The sequence below is a fragment of the Oncorhynchus masou genome, chromosome 23, assembly GCF_036934945.1.
Source record: "Oncorhynchus masou masou isolate Uvic2021 chromosome 23, UVic_Omas_1.1, whole genome shotgun sequence".
Classification (NCBI taxonomy): domain Eukaryota; kingdom Metazoa; phylum Chordata; class Actinopteri; order Salmoniformes; family Salmonidae; genus Oncorhynchus; species Oncorhynchus masou.
Genome location: NC_088234.1, coordinates 8,710,123 through 8,734,598, shown reverse-complemented (window position 1 = coordinate 8,734,598; position 24,476 = coordinate 8,710,123). Strand labels below are relative to the sequence as shown.

The following is a 24,476-nucleotide window of genomic DNA, read 5'->3' as shown; positions in this document are numbered from 1 at the left end:
GTGTGTGAGAGTTAAAGAAGGAGACAGGACAGTGGGGTGAGAAAGACAATATTAAGAAGAGATGAAGACAATAAGAACAACAGAAATGACTTCCACATGGAAATCTGATATACAGTGAAAGACGAGGTAAACACATAACACCTCAGAAAGTATTCAGACTGACGTTTTCTACATTTTGTGACGTTAAAGCCTTATTGTACAACTGATTCAATTGTTTTTCCCCCCTCATCAACCTACACACAATACCCCATAATGACATCACAATACCCCATAATGACATCACAATACCCCATAATGACAAAGTAAAAACAGGTTTTTAGAAAACTTTGCAAATGTGTTAAAAATACAATTGAAATACCACATTTACATAAGTATTCAGACCCTTTACTCAGTACTTTGCTGAAGCATCTTTGGCAGCGATTACAGCCTTGAGTCTTCTTGGGAATGACGCTACAAGCTTTGCACACCTGTATTTGGGGAGTTTCTCCCATTCTTCTCTGCAGATCCTCTCAAGCTCTGTCAGGTTGAATCGGGAGAATCACTGCACAGCGATTTTCAGGTCTCTCCAGAGATGTTCGATCAGGTTCAAGTCCGGGCTCTGGTTGGGCCACTCAAGGACATTCAGAGACTTGTCCCGAAGCCACTCCTGCATTATCTTGGCTGAGTGTTTAGGGTCATTGTCCTGTTGGAAGGTGAACCTTTGCCCCAGTCTGAGGGTCTGAGCGCTCTGGAGCAGGTTTATATTAATGATCTCTGTGTACTTTGCTCCGTTCATCTTTCCCTTGATCCTGACTAGTCTCCCAGTCCCTGCTGCTGAAAAACATCCCCACAGCATGATGCTGCCACCACCATGCTTCACCGTAGGGATGGTGCCAGGTTTCCTCCAGACTTGACGCATGGCATTCAGGTCAAAGAGTTCAATCTTGGTTTTATCAGACCGGAGAATCTTGTTTCTCATGGTCTGAGAGTCCTTTAGGTGACTTTTGACAAAATCCAAGTGGGCCGTCATGTGCCTTTTACTGAGGAGTGGCTTCCGTCTGGCCACTCTACCATAAAGGCCTGATTGGTGGAGTGCTGCAGAGCCACTGTGTTCTTGAGGACCTTCAATGCTGCAGAAATGTTTTTGTACCCTTCATCAAATCTTTGCCTCAACACAATCCTGTCTCGGAGCTTTCCATCTTTCATTTTTTTATAAATTTGCCAAAAAAATTTAAAACCTGTTTTCGCTTTGTCATTATGGGGTATTGTGTGTGTATATGTTGGCCCCACCAGACTCACCATGTTGGCCCCACCAGACTCACCATGTTGGCCCCACCAGACTCACCATGTTGGCCCCACCAGACTCACCATTTTGGCCCCACCAGACTCACCATTTTGGCCCCACCAGACTCACCATTTTGGCCCCACCAGACTCACCATTTTGGCCCCACCAGACTCACCATGTTGGCCCCACCAGACTCACCATGTTGGCCCCACCAGACTCACCATGTTGGCCCCACCAGACTCACCATGTTGGCCCCACCAGACTCACCATGTTGGCCCCACCAGACTCACCATGTTGGCCCCACCAGTCCAGTAAAGGAAGAATCCATCTGGGTCTACCTTCAGAGTGATGAGGGTTGGGTGACCGCTGTTGGGCTCCTACACACACACACACACACACACACACACACACACACACACACACACACACACACACACGTTAATACATTGGGATATACACACTGTACACATATGAGTAAAATGTGACCGGCATGAGGTTGGAAAGCCAGGTCTCCTGCATGCCATACGACTATGTTAACCTGCTGAGCTCAAGCCTAAGCATTAGCTGGGGGGGGGGGGCAGGGAAGCTAGTGCAAGACTTCAGGTCTCATACCTTGAGTCTCAGATCCGATGTTGGCTATGGGCAGGTCAGAGATGGGAAGAAACCGTTGGAAATGCATATGAACCTTTTTCTATTACAGTTTACTGCATTAGACATGCCGGGTCTAGGATCAGCTTCCCTCCCCCAATCCAAAACGTAACCATTAGTGGGGGGGGGGGGGGGGTGTAACACCGATCCAGGATCAGATTGGACGATGAAAGGAGTGAGTTCTATATCAGGTATTTCCGTTTCTATGATTGAACCACCCCTACCTTCAGGTTGGGCTCTGTGGTTGGCTACAGAGAGGAGAGGAGAAATGTGATTGGCTACAGAGAGGAGAGGAGAAATGAGGGTGGCCACAATATTGTCTTAACTGTATAATGTATCATTCTTAATCTAAATCATTAGTGCAGATCTAGGATCAGCTTAACCTAACCTTAATGATTAGGGTCAAACCAAACATACAGTGGGGTAAAAAAGTATTTAGTCAGCCACCAATTGTGCAAGTTCTCCCACTTAAAAAGATGAGAGAGGCCTGTAATTTTCATCATAGGTCCACTTCAACTATGACAGACAAAATGAGAAAAAAAATCCAGAAAATCACATTGTAGGATTTTTAATGAATTTATTTGCAAATTATGGTGGAAAATAAGTATTTGGTCACCTACAAACAAGCAAGATTTCTGGCTCTCATAGACCTTAACTTCAATGACAAAGATCATACATTTTGGAGAAATGTCCTCTGGTCTGATGAAACAAAAAATAAAACGGTTTGGCCATAGTGACCATCGTTATGTTTGGAAGAAAAAGGGGGAAACTTGCAAGCTGAAGAACACCATCCCAACTGTGAAGCACGGGGGTGGCAGCATCATGTTGTGGGGGTGCTTTGCTGCAGGAGGGACTGGTGCATTTCACAAAATAGATGGCACCATGAGGATGGAAAATTATGTGGATATATTGAAGCAACATGTCAAGACATCAGTCAGAAAGTTAATGGGTCTTCCAAATGGACAATGACCCCAAGCATACTTCCAAAGTTGTGGCAAAATGGCTTAAGGACAACAAAATCAAGGTATTGGAGTGACCATCACAAAGCCCTGACCTCAATCCTATAGAAAATTTGTGGGCAGAACTGAAAAAGTGTGTGCGTGCAAGGAGGCCTACAAACCTGACTCAGTTTCACCAGCTCTGTCAGCAGGAATGGGCCAAAATTCACCCTACTTATTGTGGGAAGCTTGTGGAAGGCTACCCGAAACTTTTGATCCAAGTTGAACAATTTTAAAGGCAACGCTACCAAATACTAATTGAGTGTATGTTAACTTCTAACCCACTGGGAATGTGATGAAAGAAATAAAAGCTGAAAGAAATAAATCTCTCAACTATTATTCTGACATTTTATATTCTTAAAATAAAGTGGTGATCCTAACTGACCTAGGACAGGGAATTTTTACTAGGACTAAATGTCGAGAATTCTGAAAAACTGAGTCGAAATGCATTTGGCTAAGGTGTATGTAAACTTCCGACTTCAACTGACTGACTGACTGACTGACTGTATATACACACATACATATATACATACATACATACACACACACACACACACACACACACACACACACACACATATACATATATATATATACACATATATATATATATATATAAATAATACAGTATATACTATATACTACATAATATAATACTACATGCAACACTTGCTCCTATACCTTTTTCTTGATAACCAGTAGTTTCCACAACTAATTCAAACCTCTTCCACACATCTGACTTCCCCTCCTGAGAAACCAGTCAACATTCGCTCACTTCCAGTTTCTTTTTCACATCCCCCCGCACCCATGTAGGTCAGGTCCTATTGGTCACATGTTACTGTGATGGGAGTTATAACCCCTTAATGACAGGCTGTAGGTCAGGTCCTATTGGTCACATGTTACTGTGATGGGAGTTATAACCCTTTTATGACAGGCTGTAGGTCAGGTCCTATTGGTCACATGTTACTGTGATGGGAGTTATAACCCTTTTATGACAGGCTGTAGGTCAGGTCCTATTGGTCACATGTTACTGTGATATATAACCGTTTTACTGATGTGATTATGACAGGCTGTAGGTCAGGTCCTATTGGTCACATGTTTCACGTAAAAGAGAGCAGGGGTTGAGGGGAAAGGGAATGTTTTTCCTAAACAAATTAGGGATTTCGGGTAACAGAACTTTTCAGTCAAACACTTTCAGTGCTGTGGTGCCTTTTCTCTGCGGTTAGGAGAGAGACAACGCCTGTCAGACACAAGCGCTCGCTGTGATTTTTTATTTAACACAGTGTGACCATCAGGCTCTTTCTTGAGTCATTTGTGTGTAAATTAATTTATCAAACAGTCAAATCAAAAAATTGAATCAAATGTAGTTATATCGCCCTTCTTACATCAGCTGATATATCAAAGTGCTGTACAGAAACCCAGCCTAAAACCCCAAACAGCAAGCAATGCAGGTGTTGAAGCACGGTGGCTAGGAAAAACTCCCTAGAAAGGCCAAAACCTAGAAAGAAACCTAGAGAGGAACCAGGCTATGAGGGGTGGCCAGTCCTCTTCTGGCTGTGCCGGGTGGAGATTATAACAGAACTTGGCCAAGATGTTCATAAATGACCAGCAGGGTCAAATAATAATAATCACAGTGGTTGTTGAGGGTGCAGCAAGTCAGCACCTCAGGAGTAAATGTCAGTTGGCTTTTCATAGCCAAGTATTCAGAGTATCTCTACTGCTCCTGCTGTCTCTAGAGAGTTGAAAACAGCAGTTCCGGGACAGGGAGCACATCCGGTGAACAGGTCAGGGTTCCAGGATTCCAAACAGTGTGCTTAAAGCATCAGACAAGCTCAGTGCATATGTAGTTGATTTGATTCAAACCCATAGGGTGTGTCCGTTTATATATGGGAAATAAGTTTAAACATTTAGACTAGTTGATGGTCGATAGAACAGGATAGCTCTTGGTCTAACAATGTTTTTTTAGTCGGAGACAGCCATACAAAACAAATATAGTGTAGAGATTGAATCATTGTACCATCTAAACAGCTGTGAAATATATTTTCCATAATCAAACATATTGTATTTTCAGCTGGTGTACAAAACCTAAAAGAAAAATTTAAGAACGGGAAGCAAAGAAATAGCACATAGAACAAAATCTACCACTTCTTAGACTTGCTTTCAATGTGAATGACAGATCTATAAGTCATATTTCTTGGTGGATTTGGTCAGGTCGTTACTGTTGAACAGCATGAAACCAAAAGGGCGTTTCCATGGTAACAGCTGATCGATTGGATGACAAACATTTTTTAAATGTTTTTTTTGGATAAAAAAAAAAACTATGATTCCAAAGTTTAACAAACCATACAACCCTATGCATAGGGACTAGTTTGAACAATTTCCACTCAAAACTGTCAAATAAAAAATTTAAACATTTAATTGAAGAATAGTGCCGATGCAAAGTTTGGTAACAGGATGAAGGTTTGTGCGGTTGGTGCCGTCATTATGTTAATTAAGTAAATGTTATTGGCTTTTTTTGTGTGTGAACAATCTGAGTGTCTGAGTGTCACTGGGGAATTGATTAAAAGTTATTTCTTCCATCCCTGACTCTGTCTCCTTTCCTTTCCAGTGCTTTCTCCTCCTCGTCTCATATCTCCATGTCACGCCCTGGTCGATATATATTGTGTTTGTCTTTATTTATTTGGTCAGGCCAGGGTGTGACATGGGTTTTTTGTGGTGTGTTTTGTCTTGGGGGTGTATAGCATTAGTCTATGGCTGCCAGAGGCGGTTCTCAATCAGAGTCAGGTGATTATCGTTGTCCTTGACTTGGAACCATATTTAGGCAGGCATATTCTTTGAGTGTTTCGTGGGTGATTGTTCCTGTCGCTGTGTTTGTTGTCACCAGATATGCTGTATAGGTTTTCACGGTCCGTTTGTTATTTTTGTATTGTTAAGTTATTTCATGTCTAGTTCATTTCATTAAAGAACATGAATAACCACCACTCTGCATTTTGGTCCGCTTCTCCTTCACCAGACGAACGCCGTTTCACTCCATTCAATATCTCTCTCTCATTTCTCCTTTCCTTTCCAGTGCTTTGTCCTCCTCGTCTCATATCTCCATTCAATATCTCTCGTTAGGTCTGTCTCAGAAGGCCCCTATGGGGGCCAGGAGTGGTTTCAGTGTCATTCACTACCATTTACTGTACATGGAGGTTTCACTTTCCACCATATCTCTCTCTCACACACACACACACACACACATTTCCCTTTCCCTCCTAGAGTGACATAGAAATAAAAGAAGCAAAAGAAGTGAAGAAGAAGTCACCTATTTAGGCGAGGTGCTGGCGGAGGACTTAAAAAATAAAAAAAAATACTTTAAAACACTTAATTTTTATTTTTTATAAACGAGAGCCACACACTCTAGGAGCTCAGATGCAGAAAAAATTGTTTCCAACATTTTGGACAGACAAGCCGTCTTCATCAGGGTATATTTTATTAAATGGGGCGGCAGGGTAGCCTAGTGGTTAGAGCGTTGGACTAGTAACCGGAAGGTTGCAAGTTCAAACCCCCGAGCTGACAAGGTACAAATCTGTCGTTCTGCCCCTGAACAGGCAGTTAACCCACTGTTCCTAGGCCGTCATTGAAAATAAGAATTTGTCCTTAGCTGACTTGCCTAGTTAAATAAAGGTAAAATAACAATAAAGAAAGAACTACCAGGCATCAACGACCAACGTTGAAACTGCAGTCTGCTAGATGTGCTCAGCCATCAAACATAAAGGCCAACTGCTATGGTTCTCTCTCCACTGTGATAGGATTGTTGTTGTGGCCCGTATTCATAAGGTGCACACTGAAACAAATAAATAATGTTTCTTATTGGACAAGTTCAACGAAGTCCCTCCCCTATTTCAGTTTGGTTTCTAAAACACGACACGCTGTAAAGAAGCATGAGTCAGTTCTGTATTCACAAAGCGTCTCAGAGTAGAAGTGCTGATCTAGGATCAGGTGCCCCCCTTGTCCATATAATCTAATTCATTATGATCTAAAAAGGGCAAACTGATCCTAGATCAGCACTCCTACTCAGATGCTTTGTGAATACAGACCGAACACACAAGTTATTTTGCATGTTTACAGCATGTCGTGTTTTGCCTAAACACTTAGAGACTCTCTCCCTCTCTCTCTCTCTCTCTCTAGTCTTCTTCCTCCTCCTCCTCCTCCTCCTCTCTCCCTCTCTCCAGTCTTCTTCCTCCTCCTCTCTCCCTCTCTCTCTCTCTCTCCAGTCTTCTTCCTCCTCCTCCTCCTCCTCCTCTCTCCACAACCTGTTGCTCTCCAGACCCCCTCCATGCACAGGCCTTATTAATGATAGTTTATTCACACATGGATATGAGTTCTGCTCTCCCTCACAGCTAGAGAACACCACAAACATCTCAGCCATTCCTGAAGCCAACAACTGTCTCTCTTGTGTAGCTCAGAGTGTGTCTGTGTGGTTTATGCACTTTTCTCATGTGCGGTCACTGCTGCTGTGTTCAAAAACGGCTGCCTAATGAACGCTAAGACAAAACACACAACATTATTATTACCACACTATGAACGGCCTGGGAACACTGGCAGACACAGCCTGCTGTATAACGCAGAGAGAGGAGAGAGGGAACGGGAAGGAGAGAGGGAACGGGAAGGGGAGAGGGAACGGGAAGGAGAGAGGGAACGGGAAGGAGAGAGGGAACGGGAAGGAGAGAGGGAACGGGAAGGGGAGAGGGAACGGGAAGGGGAGAGGGAACGGGAAGGAGAGAGGGAACGGGAAGGGGAGAGGGAACGGGAAGGGGAGAGGGAACGGGAAGGGGAGAGAGGAACGGGAAGGGGAGAGGGACCGGGAAGGAGAGAGGGAACGGGAAGGGGAGAGGGAACGGGAAGGGGAGAGGGAACGGGAAGGGGAGAGGGAACGGGAAGGGGAGAGGGAACGGGAAGGAGAGGGGGAACGGGAAGGGGAGGGGGAACGGGAAGGGGAGAGGGGACGGGAAGGGGAGAGGGAACGGGAAGGGGAGAGGGAACGGGAAGGAGAGAGGGAACGGGAAGGAGAGAGGGAACGGGAAGGAGAGAGGGAACGGGAAGGAGAGAGGGAACGGGAAGGGGAGAGGGAACGGGAAGGGGAGAGGGAACGGGAAGGGGAGAGGGAACGGGAAGGGGAGAGGGAACGGGAAGGAGAGAGGGAACGGGAAGGAGAGAGGGAACGGGAAGGAGAGAGGGAACGGGAAGGGGAGAGGGAACGGGAGAGGGAAGGGGAAGGAGAGGGGGAACGGGAAGGAGAGAGGGAACGGGAAGGAGAGAGGGAACGGGAAGGGGAGAGGGAACGGGAAGGGGAGAGGGAACGGGAAGGGGAGAGGGAACGGGAAGGGGAGAGGGAACGGGAGAGGGAACGGGAGAGGGAACGGGAAGGAGAGGGGGAACGGGAAGGAGAGGGGGAACGGGAAGGAGAGAGGGAACGGGAAGGAGAGAGGGAACGGGAAGGAGAGAGGGAACGGGAAGGGGAGAGGGAAGGGGAGAGGGAACGGGAGAGGGAACGGGAGAGGGAACGGGAAGGAGAGGGGGAACGGGAAGGAGAGAGGGAACGGGAAGGAGAGAGGGAACGGGAAGGAGAGAGGGAACGGGAAGGGGAGAGGGAACGGGAAGGGGGAGAGGGAACGGGAAGGAGAGGGGGAACGGGAAGGGGAGAGGGAACGGGAAGGGGAGAGGGAACGGGAAGGGGAGAGGGAACGTGAAGGGGAGAGGGAACGTGAAGGGGAGAGGGAACGTGAAGGGGAGAGGGAACGGGAAGGGGAGAGGGAACGGGAAGGGGAGAGGGAACGGGAAGGAGAGGGGGAACGGGAAGGGGAGAGGGAACGGGAAGGGGAGAGGGAACGTGAAGGGGAGAGGGAACGTGAAGGGGAGAGGGAACGGGAAGGAGAGAGGGAACGGGAAGGGGAGAGGGAACGTGAAGGGGAGAGGGAACGGGAAGGGGAGAGGGAACGTGAAGGGGAGAGGGAACGTGAAGGGGAGAGGGAACGTGAAGGGGAGAGGGAACGTGAAGGGGAGAGGGAACGGGAAGGGGAGAGGGAACGTGAAGGGGAGAGGGAACGGGAAGGGGAGAGGGAACGGGAAGGGGAGAGGGAACGGGAAGGGGAGAGGGAACGGGAAGGGGAGAGGGAACGGGAAGGGGAGAGGGAACGTGAAGGGGAGATGGAACGGGAAGGGGAGAGGGAACGGGAAGGGGAGAGGGAACGGGAAGGGGAGAGGGAACGTGAAGGGGAGAGGGAACGGGAAGGGGAGAGGGAACGGGAAGGGGAGAGGGAACGGGAAGGGGAGAGGGAACGGGAAGGAGAGAGGGAACGGGAAGGAGAGAGGGAACGGGAAGGAGAGAGGGAACGGGAAGGAGAGAGGGAACGGGAAGGGGAACGGGAAGGAGAGAGGGAACAGGAAGGAGAGAGGGAACAGGAAGGAGAGAGGGAACAGGAAGGAGAGAGGGAACAGGAAGGAGAGAGGGAATGGGAAGGGGAACGGGAAGGAGAGAGGGAACAGGAAGGAGAGAGGGAACAGGAAGGAGAGAGGGAACGGGAAGGGGAACGGGAAGGAGAGAGGGAACAGGAAGGAGAGAGGGAACAGGAAGGAGAGAGGGAACAGGAAGGAGAGAGGGAACAGGAAGGAGAGAGGGAACAGGAAGAAGGTGGTGGGAGGAGGGAGAGAGAGAATGTTCTCATTATGTATAGTATAAAGGTAAAGTCTGTCTTTTCATATCAGCACCTCATAAATCAGTTATTATGCAGGGATAAAGAGAGGGAACTGTGTGTGTGTGTGTGTGTGTGTGTGTGTGTGTGTGTGTGTGTGTGTGTGTGTGTGTGTGTGTGTGTGTGTTGCTCTGGCAACATAAAGGTTGATGACAGCAGAGAACCTTTGGACTCTGGTGAGGAGAAGAGAGTAAAAGGGAGGGGAGAGGAGAGGAGAAGAGAGTAAAAGGGAGAAGAGAGGAGAAGAGAGTAAAAGGGAGGGGAGAGGAGAGTAAAAGGGAGGGGAGAGGAGAAGAGAAGAGAGTAAAAGGGAGGGGAGGGGAGAGGAGAAGAGAGTAAAAGGGAGGGGAGAGGAGAAGAGAGTAAAAGGGAGGGGAGAAGAGAGTAAAAGGGAGGGGAGAGGAGAAGAGAGTAAAAGGGAGGGGAGGGGAGAGGAGAAGAGAGTAAAAGGGAGGGGAGAGGAGAGGAGAGGAGAAGAGAGTAAAAAGGAGGGGAGAGGAGAGTAAAAGGGAGGGGAGGGGAGGGGAGAAGAGAGTAAAAGGGAGGGGAGGGGAGGGGAGAAGAGAGTAAAAGGGAGGGGAGAGGAGAGGAGAGTAAAAGGGAGGGGAGAGAAGAGAGTAAAAGGGAGGGGAGAAGAGAAGAGAGTAAAAGGGAGGGGAGAAGAGAAGAGAGTAAAAGGGAGGGGAGAGGAGAAGAGAGTAAAAGGGAGGGGAGAGGAGAAGAGAGTAAAAGGGAGAGGAGAGGAGAAGAGAGGAGAAGAGAGTAAAAGGGAGGGGAGAGGAGAAGAGAAGAGAGTAAAAGGGAGGGAGGGGAGAAGAGAAGAGAGTAAAAGGGAGGGGAGAGGAGAGTAAAAGGGAGGGGAGAGGAGAAGAGAGTAAAAGGGAGGGGAGGGGAGAAGAGAGTAAAAGGGAGGGGAGAGAAGAGAAGAGGGTAAAAGGGAGGGGAGGGAGAGGAGAAGAGAGTAAAAGGGAGGGGAGAGGAGAGGAGAAGAGTAAAAAGGAGGGGAGAGGAGAGGAGAGTAAAAGGGAGGGGGAGAGGAGAAGAGAAGAGAGTAAAAGGGAGGGGAGGGGAGAAGAGAAGAGAGTAAAAGGGAGGGGAGAGGAGAGTAAAAGGGAGGGGAGAGGAGAAGAGAGTAAAAGGGAGGGGAGGGGAGAAGAGAGTAAAAGGGAGGGGAGAGAAGAGAAGAGGGTAAAAGGGAGGGGAGGGGAGAGGAGAAGAGAGTAAAAGGGAGGGGAGAGGAGAGGAGAAGAGTAAAAAGGAGGGGAGAGGAGAGGAGAGTAAAAGGGAGGGGAGAGGAGAGGAGAAGAGAGTAAAAGGGAGGGGAGAGGAGAAGAGAGTAAAAGGGAGGGGAGAGGAGAAGAGAGTAAAAGGGAGAGGAGAGGAGAAGAGAGTAAAAGGGAGGGGAGAGGAGAAGAGAGTAAAAGGGAGGGGAGAGGAGAAGAGAGTAAAAGGGAGGGGAGAGGAGAAGAGAGTAAAAGGGAGAGGAGAGGAGAAGAGAGTAAAAGGGAGGGGAGAGGAGAGGAGAGTAAAAGGGAGGGGAGAGGAGAGGAGAAGAGAGTAAAATGGAGGGGAGATGAGAGGAGAAGAGAGTAAAAAGGAGGGGAGAGGAGAGGAGAGTAAAAGGGAGGGGAGAGGAGAGGAGAAGAGAGTAAAAGGGAGGGGAGAGGAGAGGAGAAGAGAGTAAAAAGGAGGAGAGAGGAGAGGAGAGTAAAAGGGAGGGGAGAGGAGAGGAGAAGAGAGTAAAAGGGAGGGGAGAGGAGAAGAGAAGAGAGTAAAAGGGAGGGGAGAGGAGAAGAGAGTAAAAGGGAGGGGAGAGGAGAGGAGAAGAGAGTAAAAGGGAGGGGAGAAGAGAGTAAAAGGGAGGGGAGAAGAGAAGAGAGTAAAAGGGAGGGGAGAGGAGAAGAGAAGAGAGTAAAAGGGAGGGGAGAGGAGAAGAGAAGAGAGTAAAAGGGAGGGGAGAGGAGAAGATAGTAAAAGGGAGGGGAGAGGAGAAGAGAAGAGTAGAGAGTAAAAGGGAGGGGAGAGGAGAGGAGAAGAGAGTAAAAGGGAGGGGAGAGGAGAGGAGAAGAGAGTAAAAGGGAGGGGAGAGGAGAGGAGAAGAGAGTAAAAGGGAGGGGAGAGGAGAGGAGAAGAGAGTAAAAGGGAGGGGAGAGGAGAAGAGAAGAGAGTAAAAAGGAGGGGAGAGGAGAGTAAAAGGGAGGGGAGAGGAGAAGAGAAGAGAGTAAAAGGGAGGGAGAGGAGAGGAGAAGAGAGTAAAAGGGAGGGGAGAAGAGAGGAGAAGAGAGTAAAAGGGAGGGGAGAGGAGAAGAGAGTAAAAGGGAGGGGAGAGGAGAGTAAAAGGGAGGGGAGAGGAGAAGAGAAGAGAGTAAAAGGGAGGGGAGGGGAGAGGAGAAGAGAGTAAAAGGGAGGGGAGGGGAGAGGAGAAGAGAGTAAAAGGGAGGGGAGGGGAGAGGAGAAGAGAAGAGAGTAAAAGGGAGGGGAGAGGAGAGGAGAAGAGAAGAGAGTAAAAGGGAGGGGAGAGGAGAGGAGAGGAGAGGAGAAGAGAGTAAAAGGGAGGGGGAGAGGAGAGTAAGGGGAGGGGAGGGGAGAAGGGAAAGGGACAACGGGAAAATCATTAAGCGAAAAAGAGGGAGAGAGAGAAGGAGAGGAGGGAGAGAGGGAACTGAATAGAGGACAGGAGGGAAGAGGAGAGGGAGAGAGACCTGAATAGAGGACAGGAGGGAAGAGGAGAGGGAGAGAGACCTGAATAGAGGACAGGAGGGAAGAGGAGAGGGAGAGAGACCTGAATAAAGGACAGGAGGGAAGAGGAGGAGGGAGAGGAGGAGGAGGAGGGAAGAGGAGAGGGAGAGAGACCTGAATAGAGGACAGGAGGGAAGAGGAGAGGGAGAGAGACCTGAATAGAGGACAGGAGGGAAGAGGAGAGGGAGAGAGACCTGAATAGAGGACAGGAGGGAAGAGGAGAGGGAGAGAGACCTGAATAGAGGACAGGAGGGAAGAGGAGAGGGAGAGAGACCTGAATAGAGGACAGGAGGGAAGAGGAGAGGGAGAGAGAGAAGGAGAGGAGGAGGAGGAGGAGGGATAGGGAGGCGGGAGAATAAGAGGACAGGAGGGATAGGGAGAGAGAAGAAGAGGAGGAGGGAGAATAGAAGACAGGAGAAATAGGGAGAGAGAAGAAGAGGAGGAGAATACACATGTCAATCACAGAATCACTCACTTCACATGTGGCTGTGTTTGACCTACAACCTTTCTTGTCCCCTCTGTCTCTACCACTCATCTTCCCTTCATTCTTTCCCTCTGCCTGTCTGTCCCTCCCTCCCTCCATCCCTCCCTCCCTCCCCCATCCATCCCTCCCTCCCTCCCCCATCCATCTCTACTGTAACAATGTGTTTCAGTACATAGTGTGACTCGTTTAGACAATCACTTATTCCCCCCCCCCTCCCTCTGTCAATACAATGGGCTTTGATCTCTCTGTGTTTCTCAGCCCTCTGTTAGAGTGTCATGGTGTGTTTCACTGTGAGCTCTCTCTCCCTCTCTCTCTAATTCAGGAGCAGAACGGATGTCGTTGAGGGAGAGAGGGAGCGAAGAAGGGAGGGGAAAGTCGTTTTGGCTCCAGAGAGCACAACAAGCTGAGACAGGAAGTCATTCAGAGTGAAACACAAAACACCCAGAATAAAACCACATTCATTGTAGGGAAAGATTCACTTTCTATAGTGTGTGTGTGTGCAAAGTGTCAACACAACAGTGGATATCGCACCAGCTAACAAGTTGATTTATGATAAATGGTCTTTATGAACACACACACCCACAACCAAACACACCCACCCACACAACCAAACACACCCACCCACCCACACAACCACACACACCCCCACAACCAAACACACACACACAACCACCCACCCACACAACAAAACACACCCACACAACCAAACACACCCACAACCAAACACAGCCCCACAACCAAACACACCCCCACACAACCAAACACACCCCCACACAACCAAACACACCCCCACAACCAAACACACCCACACAACCAAACACACACACCCACCCACACAACCAAACACACACACCCACCCACACAACCAAACACACACCCACACACCCCCACAACCAAACACACACACCCACACAACCAAACACACACACCCACACAAAAAAACACACACACCCACAACCAAACACACACACCCACAACCAAACCCACACACCCACAACCAAACCCACAACCAAACACACACACCCACCCACACAACCAAACACACACACCCACACAACCAAACACACCCACCCACACACCCACACAACCAAACACACCCACACAACCAAACACACCCACAAAACCAAACACACCCACACAACCACACACACCCACCCACACAACCACACACACCCACACACCCACCCACACACCCACCCACACAACCAAACACACCCACACAACCACACACCCCCACAACCAAACACACACACCCACAACCACACACCCCCACAACCAAACACACCCACAACCAAACACACCCACAACCAAACACACCCACCCACACAACCACACACACCCACAACCAAACACACCCACAACCAAACACACCCCCACGACCAAACACACCCCCACGACCAAACACACACACCCACCCACACACCCCCACAACCAAACACACCCCCACGACCAAACACACACACCCACTCACACAACCACACACCCCCACAACCACACACACCCACCCACCTACCCAACCAAACACACCCACAACCAAACACACCTACTGGCCCCTCTACTGGTCAGTCTGGCTTACCAACAGACACTAATAAACCCTTCCACCATACTGACTTGAGATGTGTAGACTGACGTATTGGTGTCTGTTTGCAAATGTTTTTCTATTGAAAACCAGTTGTAAAGTACTTCAGGAGTCTACGACTAAAATACTGACAGTTAAACTAAATATTTCCCCTACACACACACACACACACACACACACACACACACACACACACATGCCACGGTTGCCAGGTGAGGTGGTTACCATGCGAGCAGGTTGCCAGGCGAGGTGGTTACCATGCGAGCAGGTTGCCAGGCGAGGTGGTGTGAAACACGCGGAAGATAAATTATTAGGGAGAGAGGCAGATCTCAGGTTCTGTAAAACTTGTTTGTCTTGCTTTATTAAAACACAGATTGTATACTTGTTTATCCGGTACACTAATAGGACTAAAATAGTCCTACAATGGTGTTTAAAATAGAGCTATGACCACACACATTTAGGTGTTTCAGCCTAGGCTAAATTCTGATTCACCTCTTACGGTTACATTGCACACAAATAATGTGACTTATTGTGGATAGTCTGATTTAAAATATAATCATTTGTTTAAAACGTTTAAATGCTTTGCAAGAACAACAATTTCTCTAATAATCCTGTTGACATGGACACATCTGAAATCAGGCTGCCTGATGGGAATTATGATAAATGCAGAAAATCACCAATCAAAATAAAACGCTCTACCACACTGACCACGTTATTTTTGGGAAGAACATTTTATCCTGAGTTCGGACAGATAAAGTTTGTATGTGAAAACTATTTCAAACTAAGATACTTTCAGTTATTCCCGAACTCACTTCACTTGCACTAAAGAGAGAGAGTCTTGGAACTGCTGCTGTTCGCACATGTACAGATCAAATACACAGCGCCGGAGCTCTGCTTGAAAAACGTTCGTTACACGTCCTAATCATTTGAAAGAGTGCTCAGAAAACCAGGTGTCTTAATCAGCGTATGCTTACTTTGAATTTGAATTTACGCCGATTAAGATAAACAGAGTAAAGTGTTTACACGACTGAGGTATAATCTGCCTACTACCATGGTCAGTTTAATAAGGAATTATTGCTATGCATTCCGACGTTTGACTCGAGTCCTATACTCCGTCGTTCAAACTCCCATGTCAACAGAGCAGAGACAGAGAACGTAAAAGTGGGAAAGAACTCGGGGGTTGGTCAATACCAGCAGTGATAATTTGCTGCATTCAAAACAACTGGGAAGTCTGACAAACTCGAGGTCGAATCATGAGGTCAGTGATCTTTAGGTAGGAAAGTCAGAGCTCTAAGAAGTGACCCGAGTTGGATTTCCGAGTTGGATGACTGTTCAAACCGATTATTCCCCAGTCTGAGCTCGTCCCCCCCCCCCCTCGAGATCCTGGTCGTTTTGAATTCACTGAAGTTGGAAGTCTGAGATTTCCCGAGTTCCCAGTTGTTTTGAACGTGGAATTTATAAAAAAAATGTTAAAATAACCTGAGCTGAGGAAAAACTTGCTTGACAAGAATTTAAAACAGAGAACAGAGCAAAGGCCTATCTATACCTGCACATGGGTGGTACGTCCCAAATCACACCCTACTTCCTATATAGTGCACTACTTCTGAACAGAACCCATAGGGATACGTCAAAAGGTCACATTTGGGACAGGACCTGTATGTTGACATGTAGCCTAGCCTAGCGTTTCCCCAACTCATGGTTATTGTAGCCCTTCCCTTCTGTTTTAAGGTATCTGTGACCAACAGATGCATATGGATATTCCCAAGTCATGTGAAATCCCTAAATTAACTGATTTCCTCATACGAACCGTAACTCAGTCAAATCTTAGAAAATTGTTACATATTGCGTTTACATTTTGGTTCAGTGTAGTTTATGATTAGTTATATTTCGTACGGGATGTATTAAATGTCCATCACCCATTTTGTATGATTTGTTATGTTTGTACGGTATGTATTAATGTCCATCACCCATTTCGTACGATTTGTTATGTTTCGTACGGTATGTATTAATGTCCATCACCCATTTCGTATGATTTGTTACAAATTACAATGCGTATTATACACGACATCGCAGAAAGTATGTGGACACCCCTTCAAATTAGTGAATTCATCTATTATTGCCACACCCGTTGCTGACATGTGTATAAAAATCGAGCACACAGCCATGCAATCTCCATTGACAAACATTGGCTTTACTGAAGAGCTCAGTGACTTTCAACGTGTCACCGTCATAGGATGCCACCTTTCCGACAAGTCAGTTTGTCAAATTTCGGCACCGCTAGAGCTGCCCTGGTCATCTGTAAGCGATGCTATTGTGAAGTGGAAACGGCTAGGAGCAACAATGGCTCGGCAGCAAAGTGGTAGACCACACAAGCTCACAGAACGGGACCATCGAGTGCTGAAGCGTGTAGCATGTGGAAATCATCTGTCCTCGGTTGCTACACTCACTACCGAGTTCCAAACTGCCTCTGGAAGAAACGTCAGCACAAGAACTGTTCGTCGGGAGCGTCATGAAATGGGTTTCCATGGCCGAGCAGCCGCACACAAGCCTAAGTTCACCATGCGCAAGGACAAGCTTCAGCTGGAGTGGTGTAAAGCTCGCCGCCATTGGACTCTGGAGTGATAACTCACGCTTCACCATCTGGCAGTCCAACCGATGAATCTGGGTTTGGCAGATGCCAGGAGAACGCTACCTGCCTGTATACATAGTAGTAACTGTAAAGTTTGGTGGATGAGGAATAATGGTCTGGGGCGGTTTTTCATGGTTCGGGCTCAGCCCGAAGGGAAATCTTAATGCTACAGCATATTCTAGACGATTCTGTGTTTTCAACTTTGTGGCAATAGTCTGGGGAAGGTCCTTTCCTGTTTCAGCATGACGACGCCCCCGTGCACAAAGCCAGGTCCATACAGAAATGGTTTGTTGAGATCGGTGTGAATGAACATGACTGGCCTGCACAAAGCCCTGACCTCAACCCCATCGAACACCTTTGGGATGAATTGGAACACCGACTGCGAGACAGGCCTCATCGCCCCAACATCAGTGCCTGATCTCACTAATGCTCGTGGCTGAATGGAAGCAAGTCCCCACAGCAATGTTCCAACATCTAGTGGAAAGCCTTCCCAGAAGAGCAGAGGCTGTTATAGCAGCAAAGGGGGGACCAACTCCATATTAATGCCCATGATTTTGGAATGAGATGTTCAACAAGCAGGTACTTTTGGTCATGTAGTGTATGTTATGAATTTTGCAATGTTATGTTATGAATTCTAGCTAGGTGGCTAACGTTAGCTAGCTCACTAACATTAGCTAGGCTAGGGGTTATGTTTAAAGTTAGGATTAAGTTTAGGAGTTAGTGTTATGGTGTGGGTTAGGCAAGTAACCATTGGTCTTATGTAACCATACAAAACGTAACATATACTCAATGAAGTCTGGGCGATTTACTTACAGAATCATACGGAATGCTCTGAGACCAGGTTGAGCCTGTTCTACAGCCTCTGGGCTGCTCTGACTGTGGTGTCTAAAGTAAACTTTGTCTCTCACAACCAACATGGCTCTACAAAGTAATGTCCACAAAGTACAGATTTGTCAATAAAACATTAACATATAGTTATGCTACTATTAGATTTTAAATGAATGGCGCTTGAATGCCACTTGTGGCGGGGGAGAAAATACGAGAACAATACACACACACGTTTGGATATGTAGGTAGACTACTAACCTCGTCCCATTTGATAAACTTGCTCCCCCGTTTTAGTATGTCGTGAACCGACACAGGTTTGAGCTGTAGAGCGTGGACTCCGGGCTTCGCCCCTGCCATGGCTCCGGGTCAACGCCGTGTGGCAACGCCTCAACTCCGGGTGCGGCGACCTGCCCTAGTCACTGCCCCTTGGTCCTCGGGGCTAAGTCCTTTTCCGGGATGAGCTGTGACTTGCAGCTCATGAAGCTGCCCTGGGACTTAGTAAATACGATAATTTGTGTCTTAATAGTCGAGGTTTGAGTATTCATCTATCCTAAAATGATTCTAAAAGTCTCACGTTGAGAAGAGTCGAGTAAACTGCGTTCTTGTGCGCAGCCCGTACGTCTCGCTTAATTGCGTTGAATGGCTATAAAGCACCCTATCTTCATTCCATCCGCATATTATTGTCTCCCTCTCTCTCTCTTTCGTTTTCTTTTAAAAGCTGTCCTCAAACTTTCCCTTCTCCACACTCGTCCAGACGGTTTATTCTCTTTCTTCCTTCATGTTTTTGAGAAAGGGGGGAGCACGCAGGACAGAGCGAGAAGGAAGGAGAGATTCAGTGAGGGGGAAAAAGGGTTGTTTTTTTTCTCTACTCTCTTCTTTTCAGACAGACATACGCTGTCATTCCATTTTTAATTTGAGGCGTGTTCTGTGCGTTGGAGACTTTACGCTGAAGCGTGGCAAGAACGTTGGAGTTTTTAACGCGCTCACACTGCCAGCTAACACAAAGTGATCCGTTCTCATGCGTGCTGCCTCCTACAACACCCCATAAAGAATGTCAGCTATGTTGTAGCGTGTTTCCTCGGCAGGCCTGGTCTTGGGCGAATTGCCGCCCTCGGCGAGACCCCATCGATCCCGATCCTCTCCAAATTAGAATAGTAGCCTAGACATTGTCCCGCAGCGACGCACTTTTATTTAATGCCAATCCATGTGGTAGCCTACCGTTTTTTTAAACAGGCTGTTGCATTGGCTTAACAGTCCTGACGACCTGACAAAAACATAATTTAACACATGTTATTTTACAGTGCAATATACAGTAGTGATCGCAGACATTTTCATATTGGTCCCTGCTGGAATCAATCCCACAACCATAGCAGTGCAAGTGCCATGCTCCACACGGGAATGTGAGCTATTTTAGGGAGCGCTAAACTCCCTTTAAAGTATCTGCCCAAAATTATTGCATTATTCCTGTCTATACAAAAATAAATGAAATATGTCAAATTACTTCACCAGAGAGCACAAATGGCTGTTTGGTTTTAAATAACAAGCTGTGTAGGCCTACTTGAGCGGTGGAAGTGGCAATAGACCTAGCTGATTATTGAGTTGCTGCTGTCAGTGAAAAGCCTCTAAAATATGAAGATGATGGGTCTTGAGTATAAACTATTTGCAATGTTATGACAACGAGACAGGGAGGGTCTGTGGTGAAGATATGAACTGTGTCTCTCTCCAGAATGGCAGAGTTGTTTGCCCTCCAATTCTTAGCATTTATTGTTTCATGTGAGTTGTTTGCCCTCCAATTCTTAGCATGTATTGTTTCATGTGAGTTGTTTGCCCTCCAATTCTTAGCATGTATTGTTTCATGTGAGTTGTTTGCCCTCCAATTCTTAGCATTTATTGTGTCATGTGAGTTGTTTGCCCTCCAATTCTTAGCATTTATTGTTTCATGTGAGTTGTTTAACCTCCAATTCTTAGCATGTATTGTTTCATGTGAGTTGTTTGCCCTCCAATTCTTAGCATTTATTGTTTCATGTGAGTTGTTTGCCCTCCAATTCTTAGCATGTATTGTTTCATGTGAGTTGTTTGCCCTCCAATTCTTAGCATTTATTGTGTCATGTGAGTTGTTTGCCCTCCAATTCTTAGCATTTATTGTTTCATGTGAGTTGTTTGCCCTCCAATTCTTAGCATTTATTGTTTCATGTGAGTTGTTTGCCCTCCAATTCTTAGCATTTATTGTTTCATGTGAGTTGTTTGCCCTCCAATTCTTAGCATTTATTGTTTCATGTGAGTTGTTTGCCCTCCAATTCTTAGCATTTATTGTTTCATGTGAGTTGTTTGCCCTCCAATTCTTAGCATGTATTGTTTCATGTGAGTTGTTTGCCCTCCAATTCTTAGCATGTATTGTTTCATGTGAGTTGTTTGCCCTCCAATTCTTAGCATTTATTGTGTCATGTGAGTTGTTTGCCCTCCAATTCTTAGCATTTATTGTTTCATGTGAGTTGTTTGCCCTCCAATTCTTAGCATGTATTGTTTCATGTGAGTTGTTTGCCCTCCAATTCTTAGCATGTATTGTGTCATGTGAGTTGTTTGCCCTTTGATTGTTTATTTGTATCAATTCCCCATTACACACGTCACCAGTTGTACATTTACCATTAATCCCCATCATTTGGTTACATTCATTTCTGTTAATAATGCATGTTTTTTAATTAAGTCATTTGCTGTTCTCCTTCTCAGAGTGGAAACGTTGTTTGCACAGTTCACAACCTGCTACACTTGTGAGAAACACGCTTTGGTTTATTTCATGACCATCATTTATGAATATATATATATATTTATGAATATATATATAATATATATATATTTATGAATATATATATAATATATATATATATATATATATATATATATATATATATATATATATATGAATATAGATATATATTTTAGACCTAGCAACATTTTTAACCTGTCCCCCAAATGAATATAATTGGTTCAGAGTTTGTTTTGATATGTACATGAATGTGTGTGGTTTGGTCAGCATGTAAGTAAAACATATATTTTTTTTTAAATCCATTGTGAATGATAATAGTCGATAATCACTAGTCTTCAGTGTGAAAGAGCAAAACTGTCTCTGAGAATCCACATAATATCCAGAGGAAACGTCCTAAAATACCTCCACACTTTTCCCCCTTTTACACAATATCAGCTGTGTCCAACCCGAGCTCACTGGTGCGGGTAACTCTGAGGGCCCAGAATAGGCTACAGCACAAGTCAAGACAGACAGAACGCGAGGCAGACAGGCGGAGTAGAGAGACGAACGTGACTGAAAGGACCTGCATTTTCATCAGGATGTTTTCTCGTGTTTTTATTTGTCGGCTTTATGTATTTTTACTTGGTTGATAATGGAAGTTATTGGACGATGTAATTTCCATGACATTACATTGGGGCCTCCTGAGTGGCACAGTGGTCTATGTCACTGCATTGCAGTACTAGCTGTGCCATTAGAGATTCTGGCTGAAGTCCAGGCTCTGTCACAGCCGATCGGGATACCCATGGGGCCAGTATCGTCCGGGTTAGTGGAGGGTTTGGCCGGCAGGGATGCTCTTGTCCCATTGTGCACCAGCAACTCCTGTGGTGGGCTTGGCACAATGGATGCTGATGTGGTCGCCAGGTGTACGGTGTTTCTTCTGACACATTAGTGCAGCTGGCTTCCAGGTTAAGTGGGCATTGTGTCAAGAAGCAGCTTGGCTGGGTTGTGTTTCAGCGGATGCACGCCTCTCCTGAGTCTGTATGGGAGTTGCAGCAATGGGACAAGACTGTAACTACCAATTGGATACCATGGTGGGACAAGACTGTAACTACCAATTGGATACCATGGTGGGACAAGACTGTAACTACCAATTGGATACCATGGTGGGACAAGACTGTAACTACCAATTGGATACCATGGTGGGACAAGACTGTAACTACCAATTGGATACCATGGTGGGACAAGACTGTAACTACCAATTGGATACCATGGTGGGACAAGACTGTAACTACCAATTGGATACCATGGTGGGACAAGACTGTAACTACCAATTGGATACCATGGTGGGACAAGACTGTAACTACCAATTGGATACCATGGTGGGACAAGACTGTAACTACCAATTGGATACCATGGTGGGACAAGACTGTAACTACCAATTGGATACCATGGTGGGACAAGACTGTAACTACCAATTGGATACCATGGTGGGACAAGACTGTAACTACCAATTGGATACCATGGTGGGACAAGACTGTAACTACCAATTGGATACCATGGTGGGACAAGACTGTAACTACCAATTGGATACCATGGTGGGACAAGACTGTAACTACCAATTGGATACCATGGTGGGACAAGACTGTAACTACCAATTGGATACCATGGTGGGACAAGACTGTAACTACCAATTGGATACCATGGTGGGACAAGACTGTAACTACCAATTGGATACCATGGTGGGACAAGACTGTAACTACCAATTGGACACCATGGTGGGACAAGACTGTAACTACCAATTGGACACCATGGTGGGACAAGACTGTAACTACCAATTGGACACCATGGTGGGACAAGACTGTAACTACCAATTGGACACCATGGTGGGACAAGACTGTAACTACCAATTGGACACCATGGTGGGACAAGACTGTAACTACCAATTGGATACCATGGTGGGAAAAGACTGTAACTACCAATTGGATACCATGGTGGGACAAGACTGTAACTACCAATTGGATACCATGGTGGGCCAAGACTGTAACTACCAATTGGATACCATGGTGGGCCAAGACTGTAACTACCAATTGGATACCATGGTGGGACAAGACTGTAACTACCAATTGGACACCATGGTGGGACAAGACTGTAACTACCAATTGGATACCATGGTGGGACAAGACTGTAACTACCAATTGGATACCAAGGTGGGACAAGACTGTAACTACCAATTGGCTAAAATGGTGGGACAAGACTGTAACTACCAATTGGATACCATGGTGGGACAAGACTGTAACTACCAATTGGATACCATGGTGGGACAAGACTGCTTGTGTGTCCGGTCTGAGGCCTATTGTTGCCTCGAGACTTTCTCTGAATTCCACATTTCTTTAGCCACCAATGGCTCAGTGTGTCCATATGACAGAGGCTTGTGTACTTTCTGAAAATGTACTTGAAAGTGGCTCTCCGGTCTCCTTTTCACCTGATGTACTTAACAAAATGATGCACATCTCAAATAGGTTGAACAGGTAACTCATGACATCACAAGTGGGGGTGGGGTGGGGGGCTTTCCTCCTTTGTTCTCCATTGTTTCTACAGGCAATGGGGGGGGGATGACATCACGACTTCCCATCAAACCAACTCCTTGAATGCAAAGTTCAAAAATCACTGGAGGACATCTTTAAGGACAATGTTTTTTTTGTTTTTTTTAATGTTTTGCTTCACACAATATAATTATAAAGATAAAAATGCATTAAGACGTCTATAAGAAAATAAGCAACAGCAAATTAATTAGATAGATATTAGATATTAATAAAGTACTTCTATATCTTCTAAAATACTTTTTTACAACGGAGAACGAAAAGGAAGAGTAGTGCCAAGATGGAGGTGGCTTCCAAACAGCGCCCCCTGTCAGTCATCTAGTGTATATATAAATCATTGGCTCAGAAACCAGCTAGCTATTACATTGAAACGTATGAATTGCTTTACATTGGTTGTTATTCCATTGAAATCCATGAAGTGCTTTGCATTGGTTTTTGCAGGTAGCCAAGGAAGGCACTGAGCCCCAAGTTGTCCCCACAAACCTCAGTGCTTGAGATGTCCTCCTCCTCTAACTCCTACCATTCCTCAATAACTTCCTTCCCAGTGGGCTGCACTGACTGCTGCCAGGTTAGGACAGTCCCGTGTGGCTCCGTTAGTAGAGCATAATGCTTGTAGTGGCAGGGTTGTGGGTTTGATTCCCACAAGGAACCATTCATTAAAATGGATGCGCTCACTACTACTGTAAGTTGCTCGGGATAAGAGCGCGTGTAAAATGACAGACAGGGCCATGTTTTTTTTTAAATTGATGTCTTTTGATACAAGTTTAAACGTCATCAATGAGCGTCTCTGTCTCTTCACCCTTTAGAACACGAGAAAACACGTATCTTCTGTGTTGTAGGGGTGATGAAGGGGTGACATTGGATGGGAGTCGTCTTCCAGAGAGAAGGAAGAGGCCAAGTGACCGGGCAGAGGATGCTGAAACACTCCGTAACAGGTGAGACAATCTTCATACAGAATTTAAATTATACAACCCCTCATTCAAATTGTAAGTAAACGTGCTAAATGATTCACGGTGCGATGAGGACATTTCTACAACACAGTCCACTTGTCCTATCAGTGAAAACGCTTCCCTTGTCCAGAGAGTGTGACAGTCATTTCTAACAGACCTGCTCACTTTCTTTGTTGTCATTTTCTGAGGTTGGAACCAACACGTTGCAGTATCTCCATCACAAGCGACACTCTGCTCACAGCCCCGTGTGAATGTAGGTAGTGGACAGGTGCTGGACCGA

At 46.3% G+C, this 24,476-nt stretch overlaps 1 protein-coding gene and 1 long non-coding RNA gene across 2 annotated transcripts in view; one reads left to right on the top strand and one right to left on the bottom strand.

Annotated features, from left to right (window-relative positions):
• Positions 1-18,774, bottom strand: part of LOC135510249 (1-phosphatidylinositol 4,5-bisphosphate phosphodiesterase beta-3-like) — a 137,507-nt gene extending 118,733 nt beyond the window's left edge. The window contains 2 exon segments of the mRNA XM_064931049.1: positions 1,555-1,641; positions 18,162-18,774. Of these exon segments, the coding sequence (XP_064787121.1) occupies positions 1,555-1,641; positions 18,162-18,260 (186 nt within the window). The 5' untranslated portion in view covers positions 18,261-18,774.
• Positions 17,359-24,476, top strand: LOC135510250 (uncharacterized). The gene is made up of 3 exons (XR_010451097.1): positions 17,359-17,654; positions 24,086-24,181; positions 24,385-24,476. It is a non-coding gene; the product is annotated as an uncharacterized LOC135510250 (long non-coding RNA).